Raw genomic sequence first — 23,698 nt, 5'->3', positions numbered from 1 at the left:
GCACTTCAAATGGCCTCATCCTAAGTGAGATATGCCAGAAGCCTAGAATACACATTGGATTTTGATTAGTATGAAAAAAAAACTCAGTATCTTTATTAATTACATGTTGGAATGATACCATTTGGGATCTACTTGTTTAAGTAAATGATATTATGTAAATTAATTTCACCTGTTTCTTTTCACTCGCGTAAGGTGCATTCTAGAAAATTTCTAATTATGTAAGTGGCTTGCATTTGTGGCTCTCATATTTTTTTGATTGGACAGCACTGGCAGCAGATGAAAAAGAGGCGTTTCATTGAAAGGTAGTGTATTTTCTTAAAATTTCTGGAGGGCAAGAGAAACGAGAAGAGAGTAAAGCTTGGTCATACTGTGACCTGCTGTGATAAACACCCACAGTGAACTGCGAGGGGCGGGGGTGGGGGCCTATTTCGATTCTGTTCCTCCCCCATCCCCGCGGCTAACGTAGCAGGTGGCAGCTGAGCCTCCGCTGCCCGCTGCCCGCCAGTCGTCGGGTCTCGCCTGCGCCCGCACACTGAGCACACCTGCGCGCCCCCGGAAGGTGCGCGTCCGCGAACCCCGGCGCCGGCTCCGCGCCCCCTCCCCCCGTAATTTATTTTCCCGGCCTCAACCGTCAGCCTCGCACTTCTCTCCCGAGCACCATCGCGCAGGCCGGGCCTAGCAGGGGTAAGCGCCCCGTTCAGCCCCCCGCCCTGCCCCCGCGGCTGTCCCGCGGCCTAGGCGCCGCTCGCCGGGCCGCCCGCCCGCCGCGAACGGGAGGAGCCGAGGCCGGCGCGCCCGGGGCCTCCGGGCCGCGGGGGGCCGCTGTGACCCGCCTTCGCCCCCGCCGCGCCGGAGCGGGGGAGCCGCCTTTGGGGGGAGACTCGGAAAGCCGAGGCCAGCCGCGGGGGGCGGGCGCTCCGGAGCGGCGGGTTCGGCGGGTGCTCCAGCTGCCGTCCGCTCCGCCCGCCCGAGGCGCTGAGGAGCCCCGCGGGGACCCGCCGCCCTCCTCCTCCATGAGGCCTGAGTGAGCGCCGCGGCGAGAGCCGGCCAGCGGCGCCTCCCCCCGCGTCCTCCCGAGCGCAGCAGCAGCGGCCCCCGGAGGAGGAGGAGGAGCATGTCGGACGGTTTCGATCGGGCCCCAGGTGCTGGTCGGGGCCGGAGCCGGGGCCTGGGCCGCGGAGGGGGCGGGCCCGAGGGCGCTGGTTTCCCGAACGGAGCGGGGCCTGCTGAGCGGCCGCGGCACCAGCCGCCGCCGCCGCCGCCTCACCCCAAAGCTCCGGGCTTCCTGCAGCCGCCGCCGCTGCGCCAGCCCAGGACGGCCCCGCCGCCAGGGGCCCAGTGCGAGGTCCCCGCCGGCCCCCAGCGGCCTGCCCGGCCCGGGGCGCTCCCAGGTACGGAGCCGCTCTAGGGGACCCCGTCCTCCTGGGCCCACGCTTCCCTCACCACGGCCTTCCGCGCGCCCCCGAGGGAGGCGCGCTGCCTCCTCTTTTCCCCGCGCTTCCCCGAGAGCGTTCCCCGAAGGGCCCGGCTGTTTCGGGGTGGGGACGGGCCCAGACCCGGGTTTGGAAGGTGGCCGCCGGAATCCTTTGTGCGCCCCGGCGGGGGGAGGGGCCCGTGGCGCCCTCCGAGCTCTGCTGTCCCGGGAGGAAGTGAGATCCGAGGGGGACGCCTGAGGCGGGCACCCACCTCTTTTTAACCGACTCTTTAAAAAAGAAAAAAGGAAAAATAAGCCCTCACGTGTTTATTTAGAAATCTGTATGTTCATAAAATGATTAAAGCGAGTCTATTGTTCCTTTTTGCAGGCTCTCTGCACCTCTCCTGGCGATAACCTTAAATTTCGTGATGGTTCTTGTTTGACTTAGAAAACCACTCTTTTGCTCAGATGGCTTTTCTGTATGTAAGTTGTTATCTAAAGGAATGAAAGCATCTGACACCAATTTTTTTTTTTTCCTTTTTCAGAACAAACGAGGCCCCTGAGAGCTCCATCTAGTTCGCCGGATAACATCCCACAGCAGAATTCGGAGTCAGCAATGGCTAAACCCCAGGTGGTTGTAGCTCCTGTATTAATGTCTAAGCTGTCTGTAAACGCCCCTGAATTCTACCCATCAAGTTATTCTTCTAATTATACAGTAAGTACACCTTTTTACTACAACTCTAATTTAATATTACTTGGGAGAATGTGGTTATTACATCATTTATCAGTGTGCTGGTGTGCTTTCTTCACCGCACATAAAAACATGAATGTACTGAAATCATGAGGAAACAAGTGATTCAGGAATGCATTTATTATATCCGAGGTAGTTATTACAGTCAAGGTATCAGAACATAAGCTTGAGAGTAGACAGTCTTGTCTATTTTGTTCATTGCTGTATTTCCACCATCTATAGTTTAATAAATTTATGGAGGTCAAGGACATCTTCAGTCTGTAAAACTGAAGTCTTTGTCCTGACTTTATGGACGACCTATAGAATAGTGGCCTAGAAAAGTTAATTTTTATTTTTATTTTAGCGGGACAGCTGGATATTCACTGGTAACTTTAGGGTAAATTAAACAGTGGTTTTGCTGTGGGTTAATTGTGGTAGGTGTTTGAATGTTAAGAAGTACACATCTGGGTTCTGTTACGTTAAAATGCAAGTTTTCTAGTTCTAATTAACGGTTATTTAGAAATGCAGGGAGTTTTGATAAAGTGTTTAGGTATAAAAAACTTCTTTCAGATTCATCTTTTGTCAATAATATAAACGTTAGAAATTGGTGTCACTTAAATATCAGGAGAAAACATAAAGCATGTTTTGGATACAAAGAAAAGAATTGTTGTGATGGTAAATGCATAGCAATTAATTGTAGATAAATAGGGCAGGGACCATTCTGGATTGAAGAAATGATACTACTTTAGCATAAATCCTGTCTCCTGTTCTTCATTTTTTGACATGTAAGTATGCAGAATAGTGTAACTCAGGTTTAGCTCAAAGTTTCACAAAGTGAAAATACTTGGGCATCCAGCATCCAGATAATGGAAAGGAACGTTATCACCATCCCCAAAACCCACTCAGTCTCCTTCTAATCATTACTGCTCTCCAAAGTGAAAGTCGCTCAGTTGTGTCTTGACTCTTTGTGACCCTATGGACTATACAATCCATGGAATTTTCCAGGCCAGAATACTGGAGTGGGTAGCCTTTACCTTCTCCAGGGGATTTTCCCAACCCAGGAAGGGAACCCAGGATCAAACCCAGGTCTCCCGCATTGCAGGCAGATTCTTGACCGGCTGAGCCACAAGGGAAGCCCACTGCTCCCCAAAGGTAACCACTATTTTGATCTAACAGTAATTTTGCTTCTGTTCAAAATTCATATAAATGGAGTCACATAGAATACACTATTTTTCTCTTTCATTCAACATCAAAACTAACCATTATTGTAGCACGTTACTAGAGGTGATTTATTCTCGTGGCAGTGCACTGTGTGAAAATTTGTTGATGAACATTTGGTTGGCTTTCACTGTTGGGCTATTATGTTTGGGGCTGCTGTTCTTGTCCATGTCTTGGTGGATATTTGCCCTTGTTTGTGTTTGGTATATATCTAGGAATGGAGTTGTTGGGACATAGGGTAGCTAGGTTTAGTAAAGACTGCTGAATATTTTTCCAGAAAGACTGATTCCAGCGTATTCATTGAGTACCATATGGTTTCCAGTTTAATTCCTTGTCAGCACTTGTTATTTACTATTTTAAGTTTAGCTATTCCATTTGGTGTGTGTCATCTTTTTCAATTTGAAAAGTCTCTGATCAACTAATGGTGGCACATCTTTTTTGTTGTTTTGGGGGTGAGAGTTGGAGGGATTTTATTTTCATATTTAATAGAAGGTATAGGAGAACTTTTTATTCCATATTTTAGAAACTTCATGCATCTTAGACTGCATTAGGAAAGAGCTTTGGGGCTGGAGAGGGGAAAGTACAGGCATAGCAGGAAGAGCAGTTGACTTGGGGTGGAATGGACCATCAATCATGTAAAGTAGAAATGAGAGCAGCTTGGATTATTGCCCCAAAACTGTTTTTGGCTTAGAGAAGAAAGGAACCATTTGAGAGCTTTGAGTAGCTGAGTAACTCTTAAGGATACTTACCTTAACAGCCGCAAATGGTTTCTCATTTGTTTGCTTTCCCAGTGATTTGGGCTATTTCATGGCGAGAGGGATGTAGTTTTTCATAATTCTTTACCAGCCAGTTTCTTAAATAGTTCAAGTGACTCCCTGAGAGCGGTGTATTGAGCCATGTTAGTCTACTTCTTTGAGCCATTGCCATCTATTTGGCACTGCTTAATCTCGTAGATCAGCTCTGGCTTGGCTCTGTTTGCCAGAGCAAACTGCAGACTGGAAGCCCATGGCTTGCATGTTGCCTGCAGGTGTTTATTCTTTGGCCCTGAGTATTTTTTTTTAAGGGGGCTTTATAATTTACCAGTACTTAGATACTGCAAAGCTGATTTTTTTTTTTTTTGAGGTTTCTTTGAAATCATAAGATCTGGCCATACTGGACTGCTATTTTGATAGAGCAAAAGTTGGCTGGAGCTGAATAGAGGCAGCCCCTTTAGATGGTGTGTAAGCTCTAATTTGCTTACCGGCTTACTTTATTTGCCTGTAATCCACCTGGATTCTGTAGGCATTCAGGCTTGCTGAGTGCATGCGTGCTCAGTCGTGTCTAACTCTTGGCGACCCCCTGGACTTAGCCGGCCAGGCTCCTCTAACTTTGAGATTTCCCAAGCAGGAATACTGGAGTGGGTTGCCATTTCCTTCTCCAGGGCTCAAACCAGGGTCTCTTGCATTGCAGGCAGATTCTTTACTGTCTGAGCCACCAGGGAAGCCCCAAGAATGAGTCCAGCTCATATCAAAACTTTAAGGACTAGACACAGAATGGGGCCTGTCAGAGCGCTCACAGGGCTACCCAGGAATCCAGCCTGCGTCTTTTGCATCTCGTGCTTGTCGGCAGATTTTTTACCATTTTGCCACCTGGGAAGCTTGCTACTCCTGCCATGATATATTCTCTGGCCTTACCCTTTTACCTTCTGTCAAAGTTAAGAGTTTTTCTTAATCAGTTAGTCACAGAAGAGCAATATCCTTGATTTTTCCCCTGAGTCTTAGGATAAAGTCTGATTATGAGAGAAGCTTTTCCTGACAGTAACCATAATCCAGAGTTAGCTGTATTCACTCACTTGTTCAGAAAATAATTGAATACTTAACTATGAATCAAGGGGTGGGGATGAAGCAGTGGATGAAAAGTTATCTTTGTAGGACCTGTATTCTAGTGGTCTCCTGGCTGCATTTCCAGAAATTCCTTGAATCTTCCTTTGTTATACACGTGAGAAGCTATTGCTTGGTATCCTTAAGCAGGATCTGTTCTCATGAATGCATGTTTTTTACATTTTTTATGATAGTCTTTTGCTGTGCTTTCATAACCTTTCTAAAACTCTAGGTCCTTTTATCTTCAAACCTTCCTTTATTCTCACTGCTAGAATGTTCTTGCCTGGAGAATCCCAGGGACGGGGGAGCCTGGTGGGCTTCTGTCTATGGGGTCACACAGAGTCGGACACGACTGAAGTGACTTAGCAGCAGCAGCAGCAGCAGAATCTTATTTATATGCCTTCTTACGAATGAGTTGCTGTGTCCATCTATTCCTGGCCATTGCTTTTTCTCAGGTAAACTACTACATCTTAAATATTTAATCATGGTTCACTTACGAGAACCAAAAATTCCACATAGGAGCTGATAAAGCATTTATTAAGAGACAAAATCCCCCACCCTCCCCAACATGCACAAAAAATCCCAGCTTTTTCTGAGAACATCCTCCTTCAAGTTACTGCCCAGTTTTTTTTCTGCCTTTTAATAGTGACATTCTTCAAAAAGAAAAATTGTTCACTGTTGTCACTACTTTACTCCTCACTGACCATTGAAACCTCTGCAGACTGATCCTCTTAACTGTACTATTTTTGCGACAGCTGATGTTTTTATTTTAAAATTGATTGTCGTCAACCCTCATCTAAATAGACTGCTTGAGCACCGTGTGATCTGTAAGGTTGACCTTCTGGTGTGGGTCCTGAGCAAGGTGCCAAGGGTACATTTTAAGTCTTTCAAAATTTTCTCCTTTTTATAAGAACTGAATATTTATGATACTAATCTTGTCTTAAATTTCTCTCTCTTCGCATAGTTTTGATTACCACGACTGCAGCTGTCACTGTCCCAGATTTGAACCAGTGAAACTATTCCACAGCATTTGCCCCTATGAGCACGTCTCCTCATTTACCTTTTCCTTTGGCTTCTGTGGTACTTCTTCACCCTTCGAGTCTTCAGACCATTCCTCCTCCTCAGACTGCAGGCTCTGAGAATTGTCTTTTTTCTGTTCTGTACTTCCCTTGATGATAGTACCTATCTCCTAGAATCTGACCATCACTCACCTGCCTGCTGATCACTCTGGAATCTAATTCTTCCTCTCAACTCCAGGCTTATTTTTCCATTTGTTTTGCCCTCTTCTGAGGACTGTACGTTCAAACTCAAGAGCAAAGAAAAATTCATCTTTTGCAAACCTTTGCTTACATTTTTATATTCTAACTAACTGCTCAGGCTAAAAGCTTGTATGGTGTATTGACTCATTTTCCTCTTTCACAGTCTTGCCCGCTTTTGATCAAGTTAACTAAAATAGTCTTGACTATTCACGTTAGTGTCTGATCATTTTCTTTTGTTCCCACTGCTTTGGTTAGTGGCTTATCTCTTGACAGTGTATTCAAAGTACCTACTAGAAAGTCAGTTTTCTGATTGATGTTCCTCCTAATCTCTTGTCACAGAATTCTAAGAAAAATAAAACTTAAATATCCCTCAACTTGGAAGCCATTTGACTTCACATTAAAGACTGAAGAAATTTATACTTTAAAAAAATGTGGTACTGGAGAACTAACACAAGCTTTGATTCAAACATTGGCGCGCTCATCTGTTCAGAATACTCTGTGCCTCCCTTTTCCCTTTTGTGAAACAGCAGGCTCTGAATCCCCTGTTCAGCTCTATTCAGAACAGCTCTGTTTTCCATTTTTACTTTCACATTTCAGATTCCCTTAAAAGAGTTATGCTTATTTGGAAAAAAAGCAAAAACTGAAGTCATTGTTCTAACCTGCATTTTGCCTCAATGAATGACATTTGATAAGGACAGTTAGGAAATCAATACCATTAACTGGGAGACTTGCTGCTTTTCATTGTCGTTAATAGTAGGATACCACAAATGTGTAAAATTTTAAATTGCATATCAGAATCTTAAAACGAGTTTTTAATTGTAAAACTCACATATGTTTGTAGTTAACATTAAGTAATCATTTAATATAATGCATTTGTAATGCTTAACCACTTTCACAATTTCATAATAAAGTCAGTGCAGTGCCAGATTGCTTCAGTCACGTCCAGCTCTTTTCGACCTACATTCTTTATGAACTGTAGCCTGCCAGGCTTCTGTCCATGGGATTCTCCGCAAGAATACTGGTGTGGGTTGCCATGCCCTCTTCCAGGGGATCTTCCCAACCCAGGGATCTAACCCACGTCTCCTGCAGCTGCTACATTATAGGTGGACTCTGAGCCACCAGGGAAGCCCTAAAGAGTGAGTATTTATAATTGTTTCCTCACTCCAGAGATAACTTATCCTTTGTCTATCTTTACAGAAATTTTCATTGCATATAACAGTTAAATAGTATGAAAATATGGTTCTGTATTTTAATTCACTGTGTTGACAATATTTCTGTATTGATACGTGTCTTTTCAGTGGCTATATGATATTCGTATGTGGATATAAAGTAATATACTTAGCCAGTTCTTAGAATTGTTAGATGAATTTTTGGCAACTTATTTGTAATTAAAAACTTATTATAAGTTTATAAATAAGTAAACTTATGTGTCAAAATTGGGTTATAGGCCTTTGATTTTTTTTTTGGAGTATAGCACAGAAGTTAAAAAAGCATAGACTTTGTTCTGTGTTCAGTTCTTAATAACTTATATGTCTATAAGAGCTGTATGAGCATGCGCAGATTACTTGAGTTGGTACAAGATCCTTCCTTGCTTAAACCCACCCTAACCCCTACCTCTGCTTGGTTTTTTCACTGCCTCTTGAACTGGTCCTAGTGTGGTCCCCAGACCGCACATGATCTCCCCATTTGCCTCATGGATTCCATTAGCAACTGCCTTATCCTCAGTTGGTATATTCTGGCATCTCTTAAAGGTATGAGACAAATGCATATCTCCTTAGGGCCTGTATACTTCTTGTCCTCCTTGCATAAAATCTTTCCTCAGATATTTGTTTTGCTGGGTTTTGGGTTTGTTGTTTTTGCTCTTTCTTTCTCAGTTCGGTTTTTAACTGTTCGGAATTCTTCCCTGACCATTTTTTCCACTGTATCTCAATGTCTGGAAAGTGTCTGCCATTATGAAACATAAGCCAAGAGAGGAAGGAGGACTTTGTCTCCTTTCTCCATGCTGTGGCTGCATCCCCAGCACCTGGAGCAGTCACGTGAGCACTCAGATGCTTTGAATGAACAGCGTGCTGTATCTGCTGCTGGTGGCTGTTAGTTTATTGATGGAGGACCATCCTAGGTACCAACAAGTGTAGTTGATCATTCTCCTTTCTGGATGCTTTTTACACTTTAGCTCCTTTAGGTGTGAGAACATGGCTGTTGTATTGGAAATGTGTTTCAGTATTTTCCTAGAAATTTAAAATTTGTTGAACACTTCGTGCCTTACTGTGTACTAGTCCAAGGGCTTTTACTAATTAACTCACTTAACTCATTAACTCATGTAATCCTGTCACACAGCTGTAATGTTTATGATTCATGAATTTGAATTTCATCAACACTAATGCTTACATTATCTTACAGTTAACTTAATTTGGATTCAAGTGTGTGATCAGACAGACATTTATGCTAGTGAACCCTGTCTGACCACGACAGACACAGTGCTCTGCTCTTCCCGCCTCTGCTCTTACTTCCTGAGTCCTCTTACAGTACCTGCAATGTGTCATGTTAAATATCACTTTAGTGTCTAAAAGTATAAATTATGCAGCATGACCTCTAAATGGTGGTCAGCTTAAGAATAGTGGTCATTACCAGCAGTGTTAGTCTTCTCACTAAGACTATACGTCCAGCTCCAACATGGGGCTTTCCTAGGGCAAATTGTGACTAGGTGTGATTTTTTTTTTTTTCCTTCCTTACTTTACTCACTGACTTTGGAACTTAACTCCTTCATAAAATGCTTCCATACTGGAGTCATAATTGTTTCATGTGGTTTCTCATTTTGACTTCTTTTGGAAAGGGGTAAATTTTATCAAGCTGCATAGTTATTATTGGATTTCCCTGGTGGAAAAGAATTTGCCTGCAGTGCAGGGGACCACAGGTTCAATCCCTAGGTTGGGAAGATCCCCTGGAGAAGGTAATGGCTATCCACTCCAGTGTTGTTGCCTGGAGAAGCCCATGGACAGAGGAGCCTGGCGGGCTACAGTCACTGGGGTTACAAAGAGTCAAGACGTGACTGAGCAACTAACACTATCACTTTCATGGACTAAAAAGCAAAACAAAACAGAAGATGAAGCAGACATCAGTCAACTTTTGGACTTCCCTGGTGGCTCACATGGTAAAGAATCCGTCTGCCGTGCAGGAGACCTAGTTTTGATCCCTGAGTTGGGAAGATCCCCTGAAGAAGGAAATAACTCTCAAGTAAACGTCAGAATGCTTTGGGTGGTATTCCAGACATTGTGAACATAAGGATTGATACTCAGATCTGTTATCTTTTGCACCCTACTCAACATTCTGCCATTATTTAAAATTCTGGGAACTACTAAAGGTGATAGTGGTTTTTTAAAAAAAAACTTTATTGGGAGTATAGTTGATTTACAATGTTGTGTTAGTTTCAGCAAAGTGAACCTGTTGTACATATATCTACTTTTTTAGATTGTTTTCTCATATAGCTCTTTACAGAGTATTGAGTGGAGTTGCTCTTGCAATGCAGCAGGTCCTTATTAATCATGTGTTTTGTATACAATAGTATGTATATGTCGATCCCATTCTCCGTAAGTTTTTTTCTATGTCTGTGACTCCCATTTCTGTTTTGCAAATAAATTCGTGTCATTTTTTAAAGACTTGATTGTGCGTATAAGCGATCATCGTGACCTTTGTCTTTCTCTGTCTGACTTATTTTGATAATCTCTAGGTTCATCCATTATTTCATTTTTTATGGCTGTATATAAGTGCCACATCTTTATCCATTCATCTGTCGATGGACATTTCAGTTGCTTCTGTGTCCTGGCTGTTGTAAATAGTGCTGCTGTGAACATTGGGATGATAGTGATATTAATTGGAAACTATTGCTACTATCAAGCTTGGTTGGACATAGCAGCCGGAAAGTCTCTAACCACTATTCACTGTGATATTTTGTAGTCATTTAAACTACATATATTTTTCTATCTTTGGAGATTGACAGATGACAAACTTTTTTTTTCCAATATAGAAATTGTTGAATGTCTACAAGGTTAGAGAATGGTATAATGAATGCCCATGGCCTCAATAGTTAACTACATGTGGCCGTTCTTGTTTCTATATCTCTGGTCCCTCTCCACCTTCCATTTTGAAACAAATCCTGAATCTTAGAACTCTTGATTTTGATCTTGGTCTTATAGTGAAATATTGGTTTAAACTTTTCTCCTCAGTCATCTTGTAAATCTGCCAGAGGTGGAAAGACAGTTCTCTACCCAGCTAGATGGAGCCCTTCTGTTACCACATTTTGGCCGTTGGGCAAGGAAAAAGTGGACTGAACTTTTTGAAGAAAATAGCACATTTTATCAGGTTAAAGATTCTTAAAAATACCATTTGAACTAGAGACATTCCAATTTAAAGCTGCCTCATGTTTATTTTAGCTAGTTGCATGGATTAATTTTTTTTCTTTTAATCTTTGATCTATAGGAATCCTATGAGGATGGCTGTGAGGATTATCCTACTTTATCAGAATATGTTCAGGATTTTTTGAATCATCTTACAGAACAGCCTGGCAGTTTTGAAACTGAAATTGAACAGTTTGCAGAGACCCTGAATGGCTGGGTTACAACAGATGATGCTTTGCAAGAACTTGTGGAACTCATCTATCAACAGGTAGGTTGGCTGACAGCATGGGGCGCTCATTGAACAGCCGGAAGATGCCAGAAGATGGTGGCTTCTCCTTGAGGGGAGCCAGGTTCATGTTCACCAGCCTTCACATTCCTTGACTGTTTATGGTTCATGGGAGCTTTTAAGTCTCTGTTGTACAAAATTTCTGTAGTTAGGGATCCAGGACTGTAGCCAGGCTCTGTACAGGCATTTGGAAGGAGCTTTGGACACTTAAATGACACTACATGAATATCTTGCTTTTTTCCAAACCCCTGTTTTACAAGAATCTGCCATTATTGGAGTAGGGGAGAAAAGGTCATGGGAGAACTTTTTTGCCTTGTAAATGATTCTTTATTTTAGAAGAAAAAAGGACTATAAACACTCTGACTTGAATCTTAACGTTTTTGCTTGTCTTTAAAATTTTCAAGGATTTGTATTTTAATTCCTTAAAAAATCTAATGTCAGTCTAGGTTATTCACACAAAGTTTAGTTTTAATCTTAGCATATTGGTCATTGATACGTTAATGCTATTTTAAGGGGGGAAACATAGCACTCAATTTTGAAGATAAATTTAAGGTCAGTGAGTGAGACTGGCCAAAAACAATAGGAGATAATCGCTGCCCAGGGTTATATTTATCTTAAGTCATTGCTGAAGGAGCACCTCTAACTTGGATATAAGAAAGGGTGACTTATGATAGCAGGTCGATTTTTTTTTTTTTTTTAACTGTACTTAGTGTTTCATTTGACTATTTTTCCAATATGTTCTCAATTATTTCTAGGCTCCAATATTACCTGGCCAGTTCTTAAATTTTTTTTTTGGAAAATGCCTGAGATTTTAGGAAGATAGAACTGCTCTGTTTGTCCTGAATCCTACTTTTGACATGAAAACTAACTGTTCATCTTCCTTGGTGGGAAACTAGTAAGAAATATCTAAACTCATATCATGGAGCATGGAGATACAAAGGTTAAAACCTTTTTAGCTGAAAGAGTTAAAATTGGTTGTCAGTGGAGTAAAGTTGAGGGTATAGCAGGGATGCAGGAAACTTTAATGACCAATTTGTTGTCTTTAAATTTACTTTAAATTTTAAGAGCAAAGGGAAACAGGCAGTGCCAATAATGAAAAAAGTATAAAATTTGAATTTTAAGTCTTTTATGATACCAGATACACATATATGAATGTCAGTACAATCAATCTTTCTTCCTAGGTGAGAAATGTATAGGGTCCTATGCGAGCAAGGAAGTAATTAGAAATAAAATGTTCTAATTATAAAGTACTCATGACTGGAGAAGGAAATGGCAACCCACTCCAGTACTCTTGCCTGGAGAATCCCACGGACGGAGGAGCCTGGTAGGCAACAGTCCATGGGGTCGCAAAGAGTCGGACACGACTGAGTGACTTCACTTTCACTTTCATGCCTGGCAGTGCTAAACACTTGATCTGTAGTTAACTCACTTAAACCTTGGTGGTTGTAAGGTATTACATTTATCCCCATTTTATACATAGCTTAACAGAGGTTACGTGACTTGTCTAAGATTACACATGAGTAACTAGACCCAGCATAGGGTCGGAGGGGCATCAGGCCATTTGTTAGATCTAGACTCTGGTTAACTACTGCCTTTGTGATAAGTCCGTTAATGTGTGTTCTCTACTGTTCTTTAAAAACTGCAGTGAGAGTTAAACTTCCTGAGTACTTCTTTGGCTATATCATACCCATTCTTTGATATTCAGTGTTTTTCCATTGTCTTATTAAAAATATTTTATTTCTTTTGATTTTCTCTTTACCTTGAGTGTTGGGAGTGTTGCTGAAATGTTAATCTTTTGCATCAGGTATCTTAATTACCTCTATAGGAATTAAAACTGAAGCTCAGGGAGGTTTAGTAATGTCCAAGGTCACAAATGTCCAGGCCTGTCTTGTTCTGGACAGGTAGATGCCAAAGTTGGTGCCATCCTATTCCTGAAAGATATCTCTAATCAATAGTTCCACAGGTACTCTTCATAATTGACACTATGCAACTGGGTACCTGTACATATTTTACGCAGAAATGAGCAAAGAGGTTATCTCTTTGCTTTCTGCTACTGCTAAGTCACTAACCTCGGGTAAATGATGGGGAGAGCTTGCCTTAATGTTTTTCTTTGTATTTATTCTGGTTCTTGGTGTAAGTTTGGGAGGTAGAGTTAATTTCCTTATGCCTAACGATCATAAATGACTTGTACCTTTCTGTACAGTACTGAAGGTAGGAATGTTTTTTCCTCTTTAGAATATTGCTGTGAAGTGTTTACATTATTGACTTGATGTATCTGAGTCATACAAAACTTTTTTCTTTTTGAAAGGCCACATCTATCCCCAATTTCTCTTACATGGGAGCGCGCCTCTGTAACTACCTGTCCCATCATCTGACAATTAGCCCACAGAGTGGCAACTTCCGCCAATTGCTACTTCAAAGGTCAGTGTGAACGTGTGAGAGTGAAGGAGAACTCCTCCTAAAACATGCTAGAATTTGACTATTCGTCTTGCTAAAGATTGCGCTTCATAGGAGGTTGCAGGGAAGAATAGGGTAGACCGTTCTTATTTTGAATATAGTATTAAAAGTTTATACTCATATATAGCAGTCTTTTTTCAGTAATGGTCTCTGCCTTTGGTTTTGTGCCTGGAAGGGCCTTTTCTTTTTCCAAGATCTTAAAAATGGTCACTTTACATGTTTCTTTGTACTAACTTTTTGCTTGAGTAAGTATCTAATTTCACTTACTGCCACACATTTAACCAGTTTTTCCCATACTACATTTTTGAATGATTCATTCCTTATTGATGAGAAGTGCTACCTTTATTGTACTACATCTTTACATTTGGGTTGACTCTGGACTTTAATTATATTCTATTCATTACTTTTTCTCTTCCTGATTTATTGCCATGCTATTAAAAAGCTCTTAATTTTCTCACAGCTAGTCTAGTTAGTTCCCCATTTTGTGCGTGTGTGTGTGGTCTTCTTTGATACTCTTGCATGTTTATTTTCTTCAGACTTTAGAATCAGCATGTGAAATTACACAGACCTTGTTAGTATTTATTAATGTTTTGGGATGACATTGAATTTATGAGCTAATATAGGGAAATTTTCTTATAATTTGAGTTTTTTAATCAATAACAAATTGTTTTTGAGTTTATTATAATTTGCCTATTAGTTCTTTGAAAATACTTTTAATGGTTGCAAAGTATTCCATCGTGTGGTTAAACTGCACTTTAACAGAATAGATTCCAAAAGTACACTCCAGAGACACTTAAAATTAAGCTTTTGGTGAAGGTGAAACTTCAGATACTTTAGTAGAAGACAAACTGTGCTGCTGGCATAACTGGCTAGTCATTTGGGGTGGGGGAAAACAAACATGGGTTCTTGTCTCACTCTCTACATCAAAAGGTATTTCAAATATAAAAGTAAAACAGTAAAAATACTAGGGAAAAATTGACCAAAAAAAAAAATTAGGTTGGCAAAGCCCTTTAAAGTAAGATATAATACCCACAGGCCCTAAAAGAAGAGATTAAACTTAATTAAATATAGATTATAAAATTAGAGGTCATAATTTATATGAAGTAAATTAAAAATAGAGAAATTTGTAACACATGGCAATGAGCCCATTTATTTAATATGAAAAGAGAGGCCTCTTAGGAATGAGTAAGAAAAAGGCAAGTATTTTAGTAGAAATATTTGGAATGACTCCAGATAGGTGCAGTTTGGGAAAATGTCAATGACAAATTTATAAAAAGATAGCTAATCTACCTAATAATTAAAGAAGTATAAGTTCGAGCTTCAGGAAAGGTATAAAAGGAGGCATTTGAAAGAGGTAGGATGGCAGAAAGGCTTGCTTATCTTCCCTTGTGCTCCTCACCCTTGGAAGTGGCCTGAGCCCCCGCTCTTGGAAATTCTGATACTAGACTGAAGTTGAGCCTGGGCATAGTTTATAAAGCTCTCCTAAGTGATTCTACTGTGTAGTCACGGCTGAGAGCCATTCTGACTCTTCTGATTATATACTCTCTGTGTATGCTTCTCTAATACTGGGATATGGTCAGAGCTATTAACATGGAGAAATGCTCATGTAACAAGCTTAAAAGGTAGTAATCTTATTAACTGAAAAATGTAGGCATACTTTGAAAAACAAAACAGAAGTTACCTTCACAGCAGTTATCTCTAGGTTGTAATGTCTTTGTTCTTTTTATTTCAAAAAGGTTAAAACCAGAGTATAACCATGTGTTGCTTTTATAATTGAAAATCTTTAAAGTTTTAGGGTCTTTCCTCTCACCAGGATAATCAGTCATGCACAAGGGTAGGGATTTACATTTGTACAGAACTGATGTATATTAATGTATAATCTAATAGCATTGATAGAACCAAAAGGTCACTTCATCAAAGCTCTTTCCTGAAAAGTCATGAAAGGGAAGGACAGACAAAAGAAAGTAGCCAAGATGCATTGGCATTAATTAACTGATCCTTTCCATTATTAACCAGAGTATTCTATTTATAGATATCCCAACTTTTTTTCTGATGAATTAATTTAATATGTTTGAAAAGATAACCAATAGTGCTTTCTTAAAAAGCCCAGTCAGACAATAAAATGAGGTGGTGGGTTTTTTTGTTTTGTTTTTTTAGTGCCAATATACAACAAACTTCATGAAACCTATGCTGCTGTAACTTGTTACAAACTTGATCCAATAGGCTTATTTTCAACTATTGTTACCAATTTCTTAAAACTGGGAATCATTGTATGAAAGATAATACATATTCTGATCTCTGCAATAGACAGGAACACTTTTATTACAGAAAATCAAAATGTTGGTGCACTGTGCTTGCCTCTGTATTGCTTGTAAACAACCACACTGACATGGTTATCTTACTTGATTATTAATAAAAGCAATATGAGATTACAAAAGGTATGTCTTTATTAGATGTCGAACTGAATATGAAGTTAAAGATCAAGCTGCAAAAGGGGATGAAGTGACTCGAAAACGATTCCATGCATTTGTACTCTTTCTAGGAGAACTTTATCTTAACCTGGAGGTGAGTACTTTTCAGTAGTGACAAAGCCTAAGAATATAAATTGATCTCAAGGGATTTGTGTTTACCATAGCCTTTTACAACATTAGGGATGAAATGGGAGAGGACAGAAGTCTCACTACCTACTCAGGGTAGCTGTGGTGGTGGTGGTTCAGTCGCTAAGTTGTGACTGACTCTTTTGTGACCCCATGGACTGTGGCCCACCAGGCTCCTCTGTCCATGAGATTTCCCGTCAAGAATACTGGAGTGGGTTGCCAGTTCCTTCTTCGGGGATCTTCCTGACCCAGGGATCAAACCCACATCTCCTTCATTGGCAGGCGTATTACTTACCACTAAGCCACCAGGGTCTGTCCTCAAATGGAACACATACACCATTCTGTCTTCCTGTTCATGGGAAGGGTGTTGGGAGATGGTTACTAAGCACTTTAAAGTCATTATATACTTTTGGAAAGCCATGGTTTACATGTGATTTTAAGCTTTTGGAATACAGACAATCACACTTTTTTGAATCCTCATTTCATAAATATTAGCACATTTAGTTTGTTGACTTTCAGATGGTGACTCAAAAGCAGCTTGTCCTACGGAGCACAAAGCTTTGAGTGAAGAGGGGAGAGATGAAAGTTTGAGGTTGTTTTTTTTCTTTTTTTTCACCTAACTCACCCTCTGTAGTTCTTTTTGGTCCTATTGTATATATTAATTTTCCACATAAACTGTATTTGTACAAAGTCTACAGCTAAATTGTTGGTATACTTGAGTTTGTGCTTGTTGGTAGGCAGCATAAGTGCTGAATGTTGCTTTGTAATGGATTTGCTTGCTTTTTTTTTTTTTTTTGACTAGTTATTCCCAGGTATAGGTATCGTGTCTTAAAACCCTGATTTGGGGACTTAGTATTGTAAATGCCACTGAAAAGACACATGAATCGACCATCAAATGTATGTCTCAGTTCTTCTAGATCTTTGTCCAGTCTTGTGCCTGATTTACTATCCATTTTTGCCACAGATAGCCTTAATTTAAAAAAACTCATGCCTTAATCTTAGTTTATTTTGGTATTAAGCCAAATAAGAGCACCAATATCAAATGTGCTTTAAATGAATTGTCACTTTAAGAATGCTGTTGAATTTCCTGTGTAGAAATAAAAATGATATGTATAGGAGAATGATAAATATAAAACATGACTTCTGAGTCTATAGTTCTTCAAGCCAGAGAGCTGAGATATATGTTCCATTCTGATATAAATTAAAGTGTTTTTAAATAGTATAAAAAGCCAAAAAAAAGCTCTGTGTTCCCCAAAAGATAGTAACTTTAGAGACTGCTTTATGAAGCAGTAAAATTAAGCGGATTAAATTATCCTGACTGTGTGTTTTGTTTTAACTTAAAGCACTTTTATTTTTCCAACATTTTGTTAAACCATTTATATATCTGTATTTTGGCATGGTTGCTTTTTCTTTTGCCCCAAAAGATCAAAGGGACAAATGGACAGGTTACAAGGGCAGACATTCTTCAGGTCGGTCTTCGGGAGTTGCTGAATGCTCTCTTCTCTAATCCTATGGATGACAACTTAATTTGTGCAGTAAAATTACTGAAGGTGGGTTTCACTTATTTTTTTCTTAAAATTTAAAATGTTTTATCCCTCTAGTGCATAACTTAGAGGAAGGAAAGTACGATACATATAATACACAAATTCAAGATTAAGTTGTGTAAGTTAAACACTTTTTTGTCTCTCAAATCTAAATATTGGAAGAGCAGTATATACTTACTGCTTAATATAAGCAGCAAAATTTTAAAATAAAAAGTGGAAGTTCTTCACGCTTTCTGTAAAGTCCCTTTTCCTTTTCTCTGTGTGTTTGCTCTCATAAGATCTTATTCTGTTGCGGTTTGTTGTTTTTTTTTTTTTTTTTTTTATCACCTAATGAGAATCTTGGATTTTTGCATGGCTCTTTTTTCAGTAGCTTCCTAGTGTTCCATTGTATGCATGCACATTGTTTATCCATTCCATCCTTGAACAGTTATTTTCAGTTTATCCACTATAGCACTGTCAGTAATCTTTAATTGTATCTTTATATATGCAGTTGTTTATGTAAGTTAAATTCTTACACATAGATTTGGTGGCTCAAGGAGCATGTATACCTCAATTTGATAGGTAATGCCAAATTTTCCTTCCAAATGCTTATTAACCAGAGTGTACTCCCACCCACAGTGAACAAGCATACCTCTTTCCCCATATCCTTAATCAGTGATAGGAGAATCAATCCTAGATTTTATTTTATCATTGTGATGAGTAAAAACAAAAACATTTTAATTTGCATTTCCTTGGTGAAAATCACAAGTGAATTTAAGCTATTTTTGGTTTATAAGCAATTTTTTCCCCCACAGTTTCTGTGAATTACCTGTTTTTATCCTTAACTTTTTCCTGATGAAGTTTGTGTTTTTTAAATTCTGAGTTTCTATACTTATTGGATGTTGTATATATTAAAAAGTGATGTTGGTTAAAATTTTATACTTATTTTAGTCATACAGCAAATCTACTGTGTAGTCATTGTCATATAAAACCTATGATTAAACTTGTGCTATATTTCATTCCTTGTCAAGAAGAGCAAAGTGTAGTGATTCTTGAATATTAGATGGTAGAAAATAATTGGGAATATTTAAGTTGCTAAATTCATCCTGTTTAAAGAATGCTTGAACTGCTGCTAAGATCTTTTTAGAATTTCTATACTTCATTGAATTCCTTTTTTTCTTTTTAACTGACACTTGGCTTGTTTAGTTGACAGGGTCAGTTTTAGAAGATGCCTGGAAGGAAAAAGGAAAGACTGACATGGAAGAAATTATTCAGAGAATTGAAAATGTTGTCCTAGATGCAAATTGCAGCAGGTAGGAAAAGCTCTAGTATAGATAGCCAGTAGATAGTCCTTGCTTTTTCTTTGGGGGTGTTTTTAATCTGTTTTACTTTATTGGAATAATCTTAATAGATCCACAGAAATTTCTTCCTTTACCTATGGATTCTGCTCACCTAGCCAATTCCTTCAATTATGCTTATAAATAGAAGTTAAGATATTCCTGTGGGAGTGTGAGTCCATTAAAAAAAATGATTCATACTTTTAAATTCAATAAATACTTGGATAAAGTACAACTGTAAATCCAGTTGGAGGTATAAAAATGTTGCAGGATCCCACTGCCTTTGAGAACCATATATAGTCAGTTACCTGAAACAAGTATCAAGGCTGTTTATTCCGAAAAAAGACAGCAGGAGCTAGGCAGTGGGGTACAAGCACGTAACTTTCACCTCAGTGCATGAAAGAGCAGTTCGTATCCTTTGGCCAGTGCTGGATGCTGCTGACCAAGTGTGGCTCTCAGAGGTGAGGACTAGCCCTTCAGTGGGCGGCACTGTGGGAGTCTGACCTCGATAAATCAGAAATTGCTGCCAAGCACAGTGAGGCTCAGGCAAAGATCTAGAAGTGGTTCTTTGAAGTCCCTCTTCCTCCCATGGCGTCAGATCATCCTTTCCACAGCACCATCAGTGAGGGTCAAAGGCATACAGATCTCACTGGAGAACAGCTATCCTCCTGCGAGAGTCTGAAGGGTACTATTGCCATAACTCTGCCCTTTTGGAAGGAAGAAATTGTTCCCCAGATCAAGGAGAGGAAAGAATTACTGACTGTAGCCCATGGCACCAACCTTCTGGGGCCTTTTCAAGCATCTGGAAAAGGTCTCTGAAAAGGCTAGTAGGGAGCTGAGCCTGCCGACTGGCATTCCCGTTGTCTTATGAATTGGACAGGAACATGAAGCCCAGCAAGCCTGTGCAGTTCCTAGGGCATCAGGAGACAGTGTGTAAAGCCATGGAAGCTGTGTGCCCAGGGCAAGGCCAAGAAGAAAGAGCAAGCAGCAGACTTCTCCCAAGGACACCGTCCCTGCCCCTCCCATTCCTCTACACTTCCCTCCCCTGCACATGTCACAACAACCACATCCATTTAAGTGGTAGGTCCGGATGGAGACTGGTGGCTTCCCATTTTGTATTAGCTATTTCATCTCTTGCACCCACTCCCTTCATACACTCTAGTTAGAATGGCACGTCTGGGGCAGGGTCCTCAGTCCAAGCCAAGGGAAGCCTTGTTCAAGAAGGTCAACAGGTAGTAATTCAGGGGCATTTGTCAATCCTTTGTTTATTACAAGGACTTGTTTGAGTAATGGTAGGATAACCATGTTAAGGTGTGAGCAATGAGGGGAGGCAGGAGAGCCTATTTGTGTTTCCAGGGGCCAGTCCTGTACTATCCTGTAGTCAAGTGACTGCATGGCTCTAGTCATTACTGTGGGAAATGAATGTAACCTGTGATGATTCAAAGAAATATTTCCTCCCTGGCTTCAGGAGATTGGGATCGATCCTGAATGTTTCTGTGTTGTCTTTATTTTTACAAAAAGTTATATAATTAAAAACATTCTGGGATTTCTGGTGACAGTAGCAATATTACCACATGTGGTATTCACAAAATAAGCCATTCCTTACACCACCATGGGATAAGCTCCTTAACTTCTAAGGTGTAGGAGTTCATCCTTTGATGTAAGTTAGAATTCCTCCCCTCCTTATTTTATGGCAGTGAAATGCCTCTTGATCAAGTCCAAGTGTGTCTTTCACTGTGCCCTGATTTTTGAATCTTGTTCCAGTTGCTTGGCCTGCCACTTGGACCCACAACTCATTTGAGCATCCGTTTGTTCCTTTCAGTCGCTCAGTCGTGTCCGATTCTTTGCGACCCCGTGGACTGTAGCCTACCAGGCTTCTCCGTCCATGGGATTCTCCAGGCAAGAAAACTGGAGTGGGTGTTACCATTTCCTTCTCCAGGGGATCTTCCTGACCCAGGGATCGAACCCGGGTCTCCCGCATTGGAGGGAGACGCATAGCTGTACTAAATTTTTTTTTTCGAGATCAGTATAATAAAGGAGTGATATTCATTTTTTAAAGGAGATAAATTTGTTTCATTATAGGAAATGTGTAGAAAATCAATGCATGTTAAATTTTTTAAAGTTTTAAGCATCTGTGATATATTAGAGAATGGTAACGCTTGCTCATCTTAACTCATTTTTAACTTTTGTTTGCAGAGATGTAAAACAGATGCTTTTGAAGCTTGTAGAACTCCGGTCAAGTAACTGGGGTAGAGTCCATGCAGCTTCAACATACAGGGAAGCAACACCTGAAAATGATCCTAATTATTTTATGGTATGCCAGTGGTTGCATTTTAAGTTTGGTTATCCCTCGAATTCAGATTCTGGTAATTTGTAGATAAGTTACATAAAGCAGTTCTCAGAATTTAATATAACAGTTCTTCACTGACTTAGGGTCACATGGCAGCCATGGAATCCTCAGTGAAAGGGTAAACTAGAAAAAGAGCCATTTAAAGGCAAGGGAAATTGATAAGGCTTGGCTTGGACTTGGGTGAGTGTAGGAATTCCTTGAAGCAGTTTTTCCAGAGCATTCATGATCAAAGGCCTGTATTTCAAACTTTTACTGGCATTTTGTAGTAAATTAAGAAATGAAAAGGGTTACCAGGCCAGTGATGCTCTGAAGCTCTCAATAGGACAGGCATAAAGAAACCATGGAGGAATGCTTTTATTATAATCCAGTCTTGGAGATGGCTTTAAAGAAAAAATGTTGGTGGGAACCACAGCTAAACATCAGTTGACTTTAAATGACAGTGCACAGCAGACCAAGTCACTTAGAGTGTGATGGGCAGTAGACAGGGTTAGACATAGGAACTGGAGACAAGGAAATAGTCATCTAAAGACTGTAGACTTTTCCAGTGAAATGGAAATGGCTGCTAGGAAGTTTTTTGCTTGTTATTGCCTTATCAGGTACAGTTGAGTGACCTCAGCCATGTTCTATTAATGTGCTTTTAAAAAATCAATTCTGAAATAACATTTTAATCACTTGATTCCTCCTAGAATGAGCCAACATTTTATACATCTGATGGTGTTCCTTTCACTGCAGCTGATCCAGGTATGTCATCTCAGTCATTTTCTGCCCATTTATTGGTAAGATATTGAATTACAGAAAACCATACCCTCACCAGCATGAAGTTGTAGCTTTTTTAAAAATTCACATCATTGTAAAATATAGGGTAAAGTTTTGTCTCACTAGAATATTCTCACAGTTACCATTTGGAACCACTTCAGGTTGAACATCTGATTCACTGTCACCTTAACAGTAAAGGATTGGAAGAATCCCTCAATTAAATGCAACCATTTTTATCTTTTCTCTGATACTTTATTTTTAATACTCTAAACTTTCAGGTAATTAGAATGAAAGGGAAGGATGGTTCTAGTTCACTGTATAGTCTACAACTTTCATTGGTACAGTTTAATACTTGCAGATACTAAGAATTGTGGATTTTATTAATAGTTGGGTCAGTTAATTAAAATCTAAATCTGTGCACGCTTTTCCTTCCAGAAAAGGGCCATTTGTAAGATGATTACTTTAATTGTGGTAAACAGAATTGAACTGTGAGCAGCAGAAAATTTTCCCACTTAGTACAACCTTACAGCCAGCTTATCAGAATCTTCTTGTTTGTTTCCTCTGGATTGCAGACACTGACTGTCCTATGCCTCTAGCACAAAGAGGTTGAAAGAACTGCTTAACTTCTCAAGTTTAAATTATGAATTACAGACATAAGTACAATTTAAAGTTGAAAAGTTAAGCAGTTCTTTTGTCCTCTTTGGTGGTTTTTATATTGAGTATTTCAAAACTGGCCACCAAAAAACTGACCTGTTTGATTCACTGTCAAGATAAACCAATTTCACTATATCGGTATATATCTTGGGTCTTTTCAAAGAAATAAAACTGTATAGATAACACTAAACCATTTTGTTACTGTAATTGATCTTTCACCCTCAAGTCCAGTCCTTCCATAATTTCCCTCCTAGGGTAATTACTGTCCTGACGTTGGTGTCATTGTGTTGTCTTTTTACTTCATATGTCTGTAAGTTACAGGTATTACCATACACAGTAGTATTAACCTAAAAGGTGCCTTATTGTGCATGTCTTTTTGCAGCTTATTTTTTTACTCAGTATTTTTGGTGTTTATTCGTGGTGAGATATATAAATGCCAAATGGTAATCTACTGAGAGTAAACCATAATTTATAGATTCCCTCCTGCTTGGGCACCCCCATCCCGTATTTTACAATGAGGGGGTGGTTCGCATTTATTACTACCCATAATACCATGCAAACAGCTCAAAGAATCTGTGCATATAGAGAAATTTCCTTAGGGTAAGGAAGTAGAATTGTTAGATTATAGGCAATATTCATCTTCAGCTTCACGAGGTGTTGCTAATCTGCTTTCCATCATGATTATACAGCTTAATATTCCCACCAGCAGCATATGAAAGAACCTGTTTCCCGTTGTTGGTAACACTTACTGTTATCAGACTTATTTTTCTTTCACTAGACCTTTTTCTGGTTTCTGTTTTCTGTTTTTATTAACCTTTTGATTTCTTTGTTTGAGAATCACCTGATTGTGTCCTTTTTACATAT

The 23,698-nt window shown here is 39.9% G+C and overlaps 1 protein-coding gene and 1 pseudogene across 3 annotated transcripts in view; both read left to right on the top strand.

Annotated features, from left to right (window-relative positions):
• The first annotated feature begins 534 nt into the window (after positions 1 to 534).
• PAIP1 (poly(A) binding protein interacting protein 1) overlaps positions 535 to 23,698 on the top strand; it is a 29,080-nt gene continuing 5,916 nt past the window's right edge. Inside the window, exons 1-9 of one of the 3 annotated variants that reach the window (XM_055422089.2) lie at positions 535 to 684; positions 1,960 to 2,129; positions 10,957 to 11,142; positions 13,469 to 13,581; positions 16,071 to 16,182; positions 17,639 to 17,764; positions 18,944 to 19,050; positions 21,271 to 21,388; positions 22,111 to 22,165. In XM_055422089.2, coding sequence (XP_055278064.1) covers positions 2,031 to 2,129; positions 10,957 to 11,142; positions 13,469 to 13,581; positions 16,071 to 16,182; positions 17,639 to 17,764; positions 18,944 to 19,050; positions 21,271 to 21,388; positions 22,111 to 22,165 — 916 coding nt within the window. In that variant the 5' untranslated portion in view covers positions 535 to 684; positions 1,960 to 2,030. Of the gene's footprint in view, positions 685 to 899; positions 1,392 to 1,959; positions 2,130 to 10,956; positions 11,143 to 13,468; positions 13,582 to 16,070; positions 16,183 to 17,638; positions 17,765 to 18,943; positions 19,051 to 21,270; positions 21,389 to 22,110; positions 22,166 to 23,698 lie in introns of those variants that run through there. The other 2 variants (XM_055422087.2, XM_055422088.2) reach the window with 2 other exon arrangements.
• LOC148774979 (phosphoglycerate mutase 1 pseudogene) lies at positions 19,434 to 21,264 on the top strand (annotated as a pseudogene).

Source organism: Moschus berezovskii, chromosome 18 (genome assembly GCF_049115385.1).
Source record: "Moschus berezovskii isolate FMDL1 chromosome 18, NW_MosBer_1.0, whole genome shotgun sequence".
Lineage (NCBI taxonomy): Eukaryota > Metazoa > Chordata > Mammalia > Artiodactyla > Moschidae > Moschus > Moschus berezovskii.
This window is presented reverse-complemented; position numbering and strand designations above follow the sequence as displayed.